This window comes from Heteronotia binoei, chromosome 2 (assembly GCF_032191835.1).
Source record: "Heteronotia binoei isolate CCM8104 ecotype False Entrance Well chromosome 2, APGP_CSIRO_Hbin_v1, whole genome shotgun sequence".
Classification (NCBI taxonomy): domain Eukaryota; kingdom Metazoa; phylum Chordata; class Lepidosauria; order Squamata; family Gekkonidae; genus Heteronotia; species Heteronotia binoei.
The window spans coordinates 142,254,166-142,268,678 of NC_083224.1; the positions used below are offsets into that span (position 1 = coordinate 142,254,166).

Below are 14,513 nucleotides of genomic sequence, written 5' to 3' on the forward strand. Positions count from 1 at the left end.
TGCAACCCCCAATTCCAAAAGTGTTCTAAATCCTCAAAGCCAAAAAAGGTCTATAGATATAAATTATGAGAAAATATTTTGTTTTCACTGATTGCTCCACCTTTCTATAAAAATGGAGATAATAGGTGTTGGTCCATCTATATAAACATGGGAACAGTGCTAAAATAATAGCACCCCAAATTATGATTATGCATACTGCTTTCATTTTCAAGCCAAGTCTATTGGGGCCAGACTGACCCAATTTTCCCTTCTGATGAAACTCAAAATTAAAAAAGAAAGGTAATGGGGAGGGAAGAGAAGGACTTCAGGGTACTGCAGTTTACTGAGAAGGCATAACACGAAGTTGGTCCCTGTAGAAAGCTTTAAATGGGCAAACCAATCTTTCCCCCATGACTCCAGGGTCAAAAATACCCTGATTCCATGGGAGGGTTAAATTAGTGTTTTATTGGTTTTACTCAGCTTCTGAAAGCCCTGTGGGTCATAATAATGTCTGAACTGAGGCTAAAGTGTGTGTTGGGGAGGCAATAGCATGGTTAGCTGCTTTGGGTCCCCACTGGGGTCACCATATTTTGAAAAACAAAAAAAGGACATATTTCCTGACTACTTCAAACAAGTGGTCACAATGACAAATCTAATCTATTTATGAAAGCTGTGATATAGCTAATAACTTGGAATATTCCTAATCTTTCAACCTCAAAAGAGCTCATTTTAACCATTTTTAGAAGAGCCCCCCAAAAGGAAGGACACACACACACACAAAGGACATCTGGTATCCTAGTCCCCACTGAGAAGAAAAGCAGGGTATTAAAATAATCACTGATACAGTTTCTCACTAAATCAACCACATCAGTGAACTTTAAAACACTCCTCAGAGCTATCTCTCAGGTTTAAAATTAAACTAATAAAGAGCAACCTACCCGCACTCAGAATTATCTTTAAAATAAAACAAAACCCTGATATATACTATTTATCTTAGAGTTCTGTATATCCTGATGGCTCTCATATTGCATTTGAACACTGGAATTGGTATTATTTTACAAAAACTCTGTGATTTTTGTTATATTATTATAGCAAACTCAGCTAACCAATTTTGATCTTATATATGCAATCTAACATTCATACTACCAAAATACAATCTAAACAACATTCATGAAGAGTTTACGGACCATATAAAGAACATATTTGCATTACTAAATTCAAGTGAATGTGAGCTCCAAGGCCTATGGGTTGAACCCAGAGATATTATCAAAGAAGAATGTGCACAGATTATTCCTGTAGTCAAAAGAAATAAAAAGCCTTGATGGATAACTAAAATGGCTAAAGGTAAGCAAAAGGAGACAGAAACAGAAGACTAAATGCAGTGTTCCAATAGAAACAAATAAGAGTTGGTTTTTATACCCCATTTTTCTCTACACAAAGGAGTCTCAGAGCAGCTTACAATCACAATACACTGAAGAACTTTACAAAAGAGATGAAAGGATGATAGATTCCTTCCAAGAATCATCTTTTGAAGATGAACCTGTAAGGTTAGAAAGCAAAATGAAAGCTGCACTGAAAGCCAGTTCATCTAGAGCTCTGTTATATGTCTCTTTGGCAGTCTATGGTATCCATAAAAGTCTCCTCCAGAACCACATTTTAAATGAATCAAATATTATACTGAAAGCTGGATTCATGCATAAACTAAGCAAATTACAGTTTAAATTCCAAAACTGTGAAGGGCCTCTAAATATGAAGTAATTACTCAATTATCAATTTTTGGTAATTTGCCAATTTAGGGCCTCAGCTTGTTTTAATCCAGTCCCGATTATATAATTAATCAATTGTTCTGCACCTGAAGAAGCAAGAGGAAAAGCACTAAAACATTGGTCAAAACTTACAGTGTGTGCTCTCCCCTATTCTTAACATAGCTCCAACAATCCCGCATCACACCATTTGCACTCCTGTCAGGAAGATGCAAAAATATTCCCTCTAACTGTAAATTTTATCCTTTGTCTGTTAACCTCATTGAGACATTGGTACATGTGTTTTTCCACTACAGATTCTATGTACAAACATGCTTGGATTTACTGGAACCTCTATTTTCTGGTAAGAAAATGGTCTTTGAGTAGAAAACTCTCAAAATCATATATTGGTAGAGAATGACCAAAGAGCTACTGTTTCTGTGGCAAAGTTTCCATATTCTGCAATTAAAATATGGGCTAACAGCCAGTGCATAATTTACTCAGATTCTAATCTTTCAATTGTTAGATCTATTCGGAATATATGGTGAGGTTTTATATAGATAATTTTAACCCTCCCAGGGTAAAAAAAAAAGTCATGCTACTTCAGCAAAGTGACCCTACATTACTGCAAAAAGCAGTGGAAACCTGATAGTTCTCTTAGTCATGGCATTAGCTACTAAGAAAAAAATCAGGCCTCAAGGATAACCTTCTTTAGAATTGCAGGGCAAAGGAGAGACAAATTTGGAATTGGGGTAAAAAATACCCCTTGTTGAAAACATCAAAACCCCCACCATTTTTAAGGAACCATGGAGGAAAAGAGGTAACTTGAAACAAGTCTACCCCAAACACTCAACAAACCTGAAGGAATTCAGCAACTACTGCTAACTAGAAGCAAATAATGACAGCAGTGCTCAGTTGAAACATGTTTGCATGAAAGTGTTACATATCCCTTGTTGACAATTTAGATTGTTTATTACATACAACTAAGAATATATATGCATTTACAGAATAATTGGACAGCTTTGTTGAAATTGATCCCTGGAAGGAGGATTTAATCTGAAATGGATACAAAGGATTGGTAATCCATTGGATATAGATTATTATTTTTGAAAGCCATCTACTATGCTGCTTATATGGACCTGTGCTAAACACTGGAAACAATTACATAGTAGTGTATGAAGAGACTGATATGGTTGTAAAGAATATCATGGAAAATGTTTTGATTGTTTTGTAGGATTTACATTCATTTGTATTTCATAAACACTTTTTCTATATTTGATATTTTTAATATTAATCACAGGGAGACTTATTGGGTGTTACCCATCATTTTTAAAGCAGAAGACACAGTTGGGAATCTATAAAACTACTTATTTTAAAGAAAGCAATCAATGTAACCTTCCACCCACTCGAAATATATAAAGTTGAGAAGGTGACTCAGAGGTTTGGGAAATTTGAAGGTGAACAGCTGGCTATGGGTCATCTAGACTAACTTCCTCCTGTAAAGTTGAGATGATCAAATCAGAGGTTTGGAAAATCTGAAGGACAAAGATAACCAATCAACTCAGTGGACAGGTGGCTGGGGTCATCTAGAGTACTTACCCCACACCCAGATTTGTGACGTTGAGAAGATCAGTCTGAGATTTGCAAAATTTGAAGGGCAAAATGTAAACAATTAGCTCAGAAAACAGGTCACCAGGGGTCATTTAAGTTCCAGGCTTCATGGCTCCCTCAAGTCTAGAAAATGTAAGGTTCACAGGATGCCTTCAAACAAATGTGTAGTGGCTTGTCTTGCAATGGGTATGGAATGACCCCGTTTCCAAAAGTGCAGTGTGGTTCAATTTGAGTTTTTCCATGTGGCTGTTGGCATGAGGGAAGCTTTGACAGAGTAAAAACACTCCTAACTATATACTCAACAATTCAGGTTGCAAAGACAGTTTGCACTTGGAATCATTGCAACCCCCAATTCCAAAAGTGTTCTAAATCCTCAAAGCCAAAAAAGGTCTATAGATATAAATTATGAGAAAATATTTTGTTTTCACTGATTGCTCCACCTTTCTATAAAAATGGAGATAATAGGTGTTGGTCCATCTATATAAACATGGGAACAGTGCTAAAATAATAGCACCCCAAATTATGATTATGCATACTGCTTTCATTTTCAAGCCAAGTCTATTGGGGCCAGACTGACCCAATTTTCCCTTCTGATGAAACTCAAAATTAAAAAAGAAAGGTAATGGGGAGGGAAGAGAAGGACTTCAGGGTACTGCAGTTTACTGAGAAGGCATAACACGAAGTTGGTCCCTGTAGAAAGCTTTAAATGGGCAAACCAATCTTTCCCCCATGACTCCAGGGTCAAAAATACCCTGATTCCATGGGAGGGTTAAATTAGTGTTTTATTGGTTTTACTCAGCTTCTGAAAGCCCTGTGGGTCATAATAATGTCTGAACTGAGGCTAAAGTGTGTGTTGGGGAGGCAATAGCATGGTTAGCTGCTTTGGGTCCCCACTGGGGTCACCATATTTTGAAAAACAAAAAAAGGACATATTTCCTGACTACTTCAAACAAGTGGTCACAATGACAAATCTAATCTATTTATGAAAGCTGTGATATAGCTAATAACTTGGAATATTCCTAATCTTTCAACCTCAAAAGAGCTCATTTTAACCATTTTTAGAAGAGCCCCCCAAAAGGAAGGACACACACACACACAAAGGACATCTGGTATCCTAGTCCCCACTGAGAAGAAAAGCAGGGTATTAAAATAATCACTGATACAGTTTCTCACTAAATCAACCACATCAGTGAACTTTAAAACACTCCTCAGAGCTATCTCTCAGGTTTAAAATTAAACTAATAAAGAGCAACAGTGCTAATGGAGGGCCAACTGCCTGATGAACATTATTGCTCTCAGAAAGGTAATTATTTTCCTCTGCAACATGTGAACACATTTTACAGGTCTTGTGATCCCTTATAAACTATTTATTCTACCACAACCTTCCTCGGAACGGAATATTTGAGGGAGGGACGGTGGCTCAGTGGTAGAGCATCTTCTTGGTAAGCAGAAGGTCCCAGGTTCAATCCCTGGCATCTCCAAAAAAGGGTTCAGGCAAATAGGCTTGAGACCCTGGAGAGCCGCTGCCAGTCTGAATCGACAATACTGACGTTGATGGACCAAGGGTCTGATTCAGTATAAGGCAGCTCCATATGTTCATATATGTTCATTTAGTCATGAACACTCAGGCTGAAACAGCTCTCGTTTGCACCCCTCCAGTTTTTAAGAATATGTTGTCTGCCCTTGCACGTATCTACCGAAGTGGAGCTCGTTTTATCCGCCCCCCTCCCCCATAACTAATAGCACGTGGACTTCTTTCCACGTGGACCTCGCGCCCTACACGGCAAAGATTCCTCCACCCATGCGTAGAGTAGCAATTTTCATTCCCGAGTCCTTAAAACTTCTGTCCCATCTCTAAGAAATACTCTGGGTTGCCTCTCCGGAGCGCGGAAAAGTGAGCAGGGAGATCTCCTCGCCCTGGAGGAGAAAAACTCCTACCTCTTCAGCGACATCTTCCGCTTTGCAGCCTCAAAACCCCCTTCTCTTCCCTCTTCTGCCATGGTTACAACCTCCATCTCTCTATGCCCAGAACCGGACTGCGCCGTATTTCCTCTAAAGCCTAGAGTGGCTAATTAGGCGCAAGTAAGCGAGACGCCTCCCCCTAGCGGCATGAGTTTGGAAAGACATCCGGCGACGGAGCCGGGGGGAGCGGCGGCGGCGGCCCGCTTTCTTGCGGGATGTGGGGGAGCGCATTTCTCTCACACAGATGGAGGGGGTGGTGATGTTACCAGGCTTGCAGGTGGGTTGGTTATGAGTGTTTCCTGCAGACTGAGGTAACTTATAAAGTCAGTGGTCTGTTATTGGCTGTAGAAGAGTGAGTTGAATAAGCCCTGTGCCTGCTCATTGAGAAACTTGGTCCCATAAGGTTCATTAGAGATTTACTCCTAGGTAAATCTGGCATTGTATTGCAGTGCAAAGAAGGCTCCTGATTGTTTTCCTAATCAGGGAGATCGCCAGAGGTGCCACTATAGGACCCTGTAAAGCAACTAAGCTTTACCCTATGGTTTCCTTCCGTAACCATAGACTTCTGCGTGGGATTTAACATTCCTTACCCAGTGGCTTTCATGACAACTGTGGCATAGCCAGGAACTCCCCCCTTCCCCGCAAATCTGCTAATAAATTGTCTGGAAAAGAGTTTTGTTTTTTTTAATTGTGACATGACTGCTTCCATTTATTAAAAGACTGCTTAGACAAGCACAGTTTCTGGCAAAAAGAAAAAGCAGCTGGTCTCCCGTCTTGCAATATTATCCAGGTGATCACTTCAGACTTAGTTGGTCTTGCTACTTGACTTCTACTTTGTTCTATCGATTCATACCAACAGGGCTGCCCACCTAGATCTATCGAGATACATTTTTCAGTGTCATCAAAGTGCATAAATCATCTTGGGGGAGAAATCTCTCTGTGGTTGTTATGAATCTGAGCTTGGTAATTTGCTTGAAAGAGGGAAAGGTAGCTTTATTTAGTTAGTTGAAGGCTTGAAGTGTTAGCTGAAAATGGCAGCCCCACTAGACTTTGGAGGGCCAACTGCCTGATGAACAAAGCTCATTGACCCAGTAAACCACACAGGCAGGGTAACTTCAGAGGTTACAAAGTTCTAACATTAAAAGTGTGGAAACATTCAATAAATGTTACTGGTATAAACTCTACAATTTGAATGCAGGAAAACATGAAACCCTCATTATATGTGGTTATTTGGGTTGCTGTTTTTAGTTATAGCTATTTTTATTTTTTTAAAGCTTTTTCATCAAAAATAGAAGTTATTTTAGTGATATGGTAATCTTTTATAATTTAAACACAGTATTCTTTTTTGCCACATAATTTTCACAGAAAACATTTTAAAATAAAATTACATGGTTGTACACTAACAAAAGATAGAAAGAGAAGAAGCAGAAGCAAATTGTAAACAGAATCCAGAAGCAAAAAGAGAACCTAAATGAAAACGAGGATAAAGTAAACCTAAATGAATAAGAGGATAAAGTAACAGGCAAAATAATGTTTTCTTTCTTTGTAGTCATAATTTGCCAATTTTCCTTATTATTGTTGCATGTCTCTACACATGTAAAAAAGTAGAACTCTGAGAACTGAGATGCCTTTTGCAGTCTGATGGAAAAGTTCACCACTGGCTTCATGGAGTTGCTAGATTGCAAAGGGTCATTCTAGATAGTGCTCTCAACATATTCTGAATTGCAAGCAGGGGTTGCTTTGTAGAAAAATAGGTGGTGGAGCTCATCCAGGGTTTGTTATGCAGTTGCACCTTCTATTCAATAGACAAGGTGGGGAGGAGGAGGGGGAACCCTCAGGAAGGTTCAGGTGAGCTGCTGAATCCGAGGTCTGATTACAAGGATTAATTTACTGAAGGCTTTCTTTTAGATTACAGTTTTAACATTATTTAAAGCTACAGTGAAATGAAAAGTGTTCTGGAGAATCAAGGATTATCGAATGAATTTAGCCACATGTATGTATGGCAAAATCTTCAGTTTATATCAAGGGTGGCCAAACTGCAGCTTGGGAGCCACATGTGGCTCTTTCACACATATTGTGAGGCTCTCAAAGCCCCCACTGCCCCATAGGCTGGCTTGGAGAAGCATTTCTCTCTTTAAATTACTTCTCCAAACCAAATCAGCTGGCAGCTTGAAGAAATCATTTAAAGTTGCTTTCTGTCTACATCTTCCTCCCCCATCTATTTTCCTTCCTTCCTTCCTTCCTTCCTTCCTTCCTTCCTTCCTTCCTTCCTTCCTTCCTTCCTTCCTTCCTCTCAAACATCTGGAGTTTATTCTATATGGCTCTTACGTTAAGCAAGTTTGGCCACCCCTTATGCATATTATATATCTGTTGTAGCTTGAGCTTGTTGTTTCTTCAGCCCTTGATACATTACTTTTACTAGATGTAGGAAAATGTAATTGTGATTATTCATTGACAAAGGATGTCCATTGACCAAAGGTATTTCATACATATACAAAAATACCTTTGCTATTATTGCACATATTGCAGGATGGATGGACTAATCTATTGGGTTACATTTATGTCTCTCACACATTTATGCTGTTTGTTCATCCAAACTCTAATTCCACAATCAACTCTCTTAACTCAAGACAAATCATTGGTTGATTTATTTAACTGCAAAAAAAAGAGAGCAAATCCTAAGCAGCTTGAAAAAAAATAACAAATGTAGTAGGAGGGGGTTTAGGTGTATCTGTAGGAGAATATTTATAGCATATTTAGTTTCCTGCAGTACTAATGCCACTAACCAATAGGTGAACTATTAGATCCAAGAAGGGTGGAGAGAGCAATACTCCCTCTAAACTGTAGTCTTGTGAGCAAAAATTCTATTTCATGAGCAACTGGCATTAAAGTTGTGAGCTACTTCATAAATTAGTTTGTTCTGGTGTCATCCTTCCTGAGTTAAGACAAAAATATGTGAGCTGGAGGCAAAAAAACTGGGCTAGCTCACAGTAGCTCAGCTTAGAGGGAACACTGGTGGAGAACTCTATGTATAACTGCAGTAGCAGTATTTCCAAATTCCAAATGCATGAAAAATAAATCAGATCCCAATGTACATCTACTTTCCTGTTAAATCAAAACAACTATTCTGGCTAGTATTCTGGCTTTTAAATGTTTTCTAAATGTATTCTGGCTTTTAAATGTTTAAGATATATGATTTGATTCGATTTATATCCCGCCCTCCCTTCCGAAGCAGGGATGTGGAAGGGTAGCTCACAACCAGTAAAAGCAATACATCACAGTAGAACAATTATTTAAACATATTCAACAATTAATCAATAAAACAATTTAACAGTTAAAACAGCTTGGTGCTAATATCATTTGATTTCTGATGGTATTTAGTGCTCTTAAGCATCCCTTATGTTATTCTATTGGCAATTCAGTTAAAGGCTAGCCGAAGTGATGTTGTTTTGCAGGCCTTGCAGAACTGGACTGGGTCCCGCAAGGCTCTGACCTCTTCCGGCAGTTGGTTCCACCAATGGGTAGCAGCAATTGAGAAGGCTCTGTCTCCGGTGCTTTTCAATCTTGCCTCCCTCGGCCTGGGGATCAATAATAGGTTTTGGGTTCCAGATCTAAGTACCTTCTGGGGAACATATGCGGAGAGATGGTCCCTGTGGTAGGCAGGTTCTCAGCCATATAGGGCTTTAAAGGTAATGACCAGCACCTTGTAGCGAATCTGGTATACTACTGGCAGCCAGTGCAGCTCCTGCAGCCCTGGCTGTATGTGCTCCCACATGGAGAGCCCCAATAACAGCCTGGCTGCTGCATTCTGCACCAGCTGTAGTTTTCGGATTTGAGACAAAGGCAGCCCCATGTAGAGGATATTACAGTAGTCTTGCCTCGAGGTGACCATAGCATGGATCACAGTTGCCAGGTCACTTCACTCAAGGAAGGGGACCAACTGTCTTACCCACCTAAGAGAGTGGATGCTATCTGGGCCCCCATTGTTAAAGAAGGTTTCAGTAGCACCCCAAGCTTCTGATCCTGGGCGCTATTGTAAGTGGCGCACCACCAAAAGCTGGTAGGGGGATTTCCCTACCCAGACTGCCGCGACTCAGGCAAAGGACCGCCGTCTTCATTGGATTCAGCTTCAGTCGGCTCAGCCTGAGCCATCCTGCCATGGCTTGCAGTGCCAGGTCCAGATTTTCTGGGACACAGACCAGTCATCCATCAGTAGATAGAGCTGGGTGTCATCAGCATGCTGATGGCAACCCAGCCCATACCTCCGGGCAATCTGAGCAAGGGGGCACATGTAGTTGTTAAACAACATCGGGGAAAGCACCACCCCCTGAGCACACCGCAATTAAGTGAGTGTCTCTGGGATGACTGTTCCCCAATCGCCACCCTTTGTCCCCAACTTTGAAGGAAAGAGGAGAGCCATTGTAAGGCCAACCCCTGAATTCCTGCATTGGCGAGGCGGTGGGTCAGCAACTGATGGTCGACTGTATCAAATGCAGCTGACAGATCTAACAACATCAGTACCACCAAGCCACCTCGGTCCAGATGCCGCTGGAGATCATTCACCAGGGCGATCAGTGGATGATGGAGCTGGGTGTCATCAGCGTACTGATGGCAACCCAGCCCATTCCTCAGGGCAATCTGAGCAAGGGGGCGCATGTAGATGTTAACCTCGGGGAAAGCACTGAGGCACACCACAATTAATACTTCATGTGGATGGGTGGGGAATCATATGGTTCTCTTTGTAAGCTTTAATTTGTAACAAAGAAAAGCCTCTTAATTCCCTTTTGATTTTTCAGTTGTGTAATTTAAATCACAGGTATCACTTAATTTTATGAACTGAGAAGTTTGCACTGTGCCATGGATTGTTTCCATGTGAACAGGGTCTACTACTGGTAGGTCAAGGTAGGTTTTAAAGCTTACTTTTCTGGCTCATGGAATGAGATAGCAGATATTCAGTTTCATTTAGTCAAATTATATGGCACAGCAGGATAACTATTAATGGACTGTGCTGTTCCTTCTAATAGTTAATGGAGGACGGATTTGGTTTTGGTTTCTCTTGTGTTTTTATTGCCATTGACTGCCAAAAGAGACTACGTTTGGCACACCTTCCATAGATAAGACTCCCTGCACATGGAAAACTAGCACACTAGGAAGAAGCCTAGGTTGAAAGTTTCTCCTGAAACTGGCATGGTAGCTTTCTATGTACAGGTTGGTCTTTCAAACAAGAATTGGTTTTTATACCCTGCTTTTCCCAACCCAAAGAAGTTTCTATGTAGCTTACAATCATGCTCCCTTCCTCTCCCTCCCAACTGTCACCTTGTGAGGTAGGTGGGGATGAGAGACATCTGAGAAAAATGTAACTGACCCAAGGCTACCCAGCAGGCTTCGTGTGGAAGGGTGGGGAATCAGACTTGGTTTTCAAGATTACTGCACTGCTCTTAACTACTGCATCATGCTGGCTCCTTCTGGGGACCAAACATACTCTACTTGTTCATTGCATCTGCAGCCTGAAGTATAAGGTAAAGGTAGTCCGCTATGCAAGCACCAGTCGTTTCCGACTCTGGGGTGATGTCGCATCATGACGTTTTCACAGCAGACTTTTTTACGGGGTGGTTTGCCATTGCCTTTCCCATTCATCTACACTTTCCCTCCAGCAAGCTGGTACTCATTTTACCAACGTTGGAAGGATGGAAAGCTGAGTCAACCTTGAGTTGGCTACTTGAACCCAGCTTCCACTGGGATCAAACTCAGGCCGTGAGCAGAGTTTAGGATTGCAGTACTGCAGCTTTACCACTCTGTTTGTATTTTATTTGGCTAAATTAGTGCTATTCACTCAGTAGTTCGAAGCCACATCTGGCTTTTTGACATACTACCTGTGACTCTTCTGACTGTTTCCCAGCATGGCATCTGTCCCATGTAACAGGAAAGTAAGCAAGTACTTATAGGATTTGTGATTGGTTCCCATCATGAAATAGCTGCTGCAGGGACTGGATGATGAGTAAGCTGCAAGCCTTCCTGAGATGCAGGCCTCATACTATGAATGGAAGGGCCCATTCTCTCCAACAACTGCTCATCATTCTCGATAGCCTCTACATTCTCTTCCGCACCCAGGTGGCTGCTGAGAGGATGGTTAAAGAGAATACAAGCACCACCACCATGACAGCCACCTGGGAAAAGAGCAAACTGGCCACAGTGGGCTGATGGTGGTTTTACTCTTGTTTCATGACCAGCTTGCTCTCCTTTTGGAGTAGGGTTGCCAAGTCCTTCCTGGCTACCAGGAGGGGAGCTGGGGGACTAGAATTGTCAGATCTAGATTGGGACATTCATGGAGGTTTGGGTATGGAGCCTAGAGAGGACAGGGACCTCAGTGGGGTGCAATGTCATAGAGTCTACCATCCAAAGCATCCATTTACTCAAAGAAAACTGATTCCTGTTATCTGGAGCTGAGCTGTAATTCCAATGGATCCTCAGGTGCCGCCTGGAGACTGGCATCGCTATCTGGGAGCTTTGACTGTCTCATTCCATCATCTGAGCTGCTGTGCCTTATACCTAAGAGAATAAACAAGGTGGCAGAGAGGGAAGCCCTTGAGGGCTGGCTAAGGTTCTATGGTGGAAAGAGAGGCAATCCCGCATCATCTGTAGTAACCTGGTATTAAGCAAGAATATAGTTATATATTAACATTTATAGTTATATCTTATTATATGTGTAAGGGAGTACAGTAGTCATGTGGCTCTTTTTGGTTGATGATAATTACAAATATGGCTCTCCATAAGCTGCAAAGTGAGTATTGTTGGGCTAAATATATAAACAGGTCCTCACTTACTAGTCAGTATGTTTTGGATTCCAGCTACTGTTTATTTTCTCAGTGGTGGTGGAAGTGTTGGCAGCTACAAGCATAGACAGTTTCAGAGGTGATTATTAGATAAACATATGTAGCAGAGGTCCATCAGTGGATATTAGCTACAAAGTAATGTCTGGGGCAGTATTGCTCTGTATTCTTGGTGATTGGGGGGCAAGACTGGGAGGGCTTCTGGAGTTCTGGCCCCGCTAGTGGACTTCCTGATGGCACCTGGTTTTTGACCACTGTGTGACACAGAATGTTGGACTGGAAGGGCCACTGGCCTGGTTCAACATAGCTTCTCTTATGTTCTTATTATATTCCAGTTTTGAGTACATTCTTAAAGCAAAAAAACCCTGATGTACAAATTTTCAAAACACCGTGCATATTAAGGTAAAATGTATTCATGAAGATTAGAGATGGTTAAAATTATCAATGTCTCTTCCTTTTCAAGGGAATATAGTTACATTCTGTATATCACTAGATTAAAACATTGGTGTATGTATTAGGATTTCTTTAAGGAGAAGTAATTAAAGAGCATTTCTGATACCTTGAAACTTGAAGGGTTTCTAGAAATTTCCAGAAGAAATTATAAAAACTGGAGCAGGATATAGTGATGGGGCCAAAACTCATATAATATCCAAGAAACTGAAGTAATACAGATTATAATTTAATAGCACCCATTTAAATATATATGCTGTATTAACATTTTCAGCAGTTACAAAATATTTACACAATACAAAATTGTAGGTGGCCTTGGATAGTTAAAAAAAATCCTTAACTGCAGTCCAGAAAGTTTAGACTACTGTATGTAGCCCTTCTACAACTACAAATTCCTGTTGTTTCTATATGCACCAGATACAATGTCCTGTCTTGTGAATCAGTTCCTTGTCTAAAACAGAAACATTTTAAACAAGATTTTCACATAAATAATGTTTTCACTCAATGATATGACCATTAAAAATCAATTTTACAACGGCAGGTTCTCTTGATGTAACCAGTACATACAGCTTGAACAAAATAAAAAGCACCCTCCCCCCAAAAAACTATGTTAAGGCCACAAACACTTTGTGTTATATATAAAGCACCAGGCAAAACAGACAGGAAACACAAAAGAGGTAGTGTATCATCTGTTAAGATGTCTGTGTCCATAAAGGACTGTAAGACAGTCCATAAAAGACTGTAATACAACTTAAGTGTTTAAGGAAAAGATTTGTTTTCGGTGGCATAACTCTCATATCATTATAATACAAGCTATTGCACTTTGGGAGCACTAACCAAGGTTGCTCCTTTGTACTGCATGCCTCCATCTTTCCTTAGGGGGTCTTGGACAGTGCTGTTAAGGAGGTTAAGAACAGGGTTCTTTTCAAAGGATTTCCAGGTACAGGTATGATTTTCAGTTCCAGAGAATAATACAACAAGCACCAATCACAAAATTAAATATGTCATCAAGGTTTTTTTAAAAACACATTTCTCCTTCTTAGGAGGAAGTCTTTTTCTTCCTGAGATACTTTAAGAAACAAGCAAAACTTTTCTTTATAAGTCGTCTGTAGTTTTGTAAGGAACTCCTTCCAATAATGCCATGATTATGTAAGAAACCCAATTCCAGTCAGAAGCCTAGAGAAAACACACTGAACCACTTTCTATGTAGCGCTGCTGTCCTTGTTTGAGATATGGAAATTTATGCACTTGAATGACAGGTAGTTGATTGGTGTATTGAGTGTGAAAAAGGAATTCAGTTTTATGCCAGCTGCCATCTTGAACCTGCAACACATGTGAAAATATCATTAATAAAAGCATGTTACCACTATAAATAAATTAAATAAAGCAAGTAGCTTCCAGACACAGATTTTATTTTGCCATTTCCTTAAACAGAAAACAGCAGCAGCAGCAACAGAGCATTAATTTCTACAGGATTTACAGTGTTCCTGTTTTCTTACGACTGTGGATGATATTTCATTTTGGAGGAAATCCAACAAGAATCTGAACTGTGGATTGAGGTGGACTCCTTATCTTGCATTGTGTTATATTCTGAAAACATTCTTCAGAAGTTATAAAAATAAGCACCACGTATTTTCTTCAATAATGACTTAATTCTAATTAAAACTGTTACATTGTGCAATGTATAACTCAATGTATAAAATAACTCAAAAGCAGTGTGTGGGACTGGCATGGGACTCCAAGTTCTCCAAGTCTTGAAATTTACAGTCATTCTTTCTTGCATAACCAGTCAAGATTAGAGATACAGTGGAGGCTACTGAAAAGTGAAATCCCTGGAGAAAGTGATCTGTAAGATCCTTTAGGAAAGCTATATACTACACAGTTTTCTGTATGAATGGATCTCAGAGAATCTCACAGGGAAAAAAACCCTGCAGTTTTT

At 40.2% G+C, this 14,513-nt stretch overlaps 2 protein-coding genes across 2 annotated transcripts in view; both read right to left on the reverse strand.

Moving 5' to 3' along the window:
- The window catches only part of ZNHIT6 (zinc finger HIT-type containing 6), an 84,704-nt gene extending 79,146 nt beyond the window's left edge, over positions 1 to 5,558 (reverse strand). The window contains exon 1 of the mRNA XM_060232150.1: positions 5,271 to 5,558. Within this exon, the coding sequence (XP_060088133.1) occupies positions 5,271 to 5,347 (77 nt within the window). The 5' untranslated portion in view covers positions 5,348 to 5,558. The remainder of the gene's footprint in view (positions 1 to 5,270) is intronic.
- A 7,229-nt stretch (positions 5,559 to 12,787) lies between these two features.
- Positions 12,788 to 14,513, reverse strand: part of COL24A1 (collagen type XXIV alpha 1 chain) — a 282,681-nt gene continuing 280,955 nt past the window's right edge. The window contains exon 60 of the mRNA XM_060232149.1: positions 12,788 to 13,897. Within this exon, the coding sequence (XP_060088132.1) occupies positions 13,751 to 13,897 (147 nt within the window). The 3' untranslated portion in view covers positions 12,788 to 13,750. The remainder of the gene's footprint in view (positions 13,898 to 14,513) is intronic.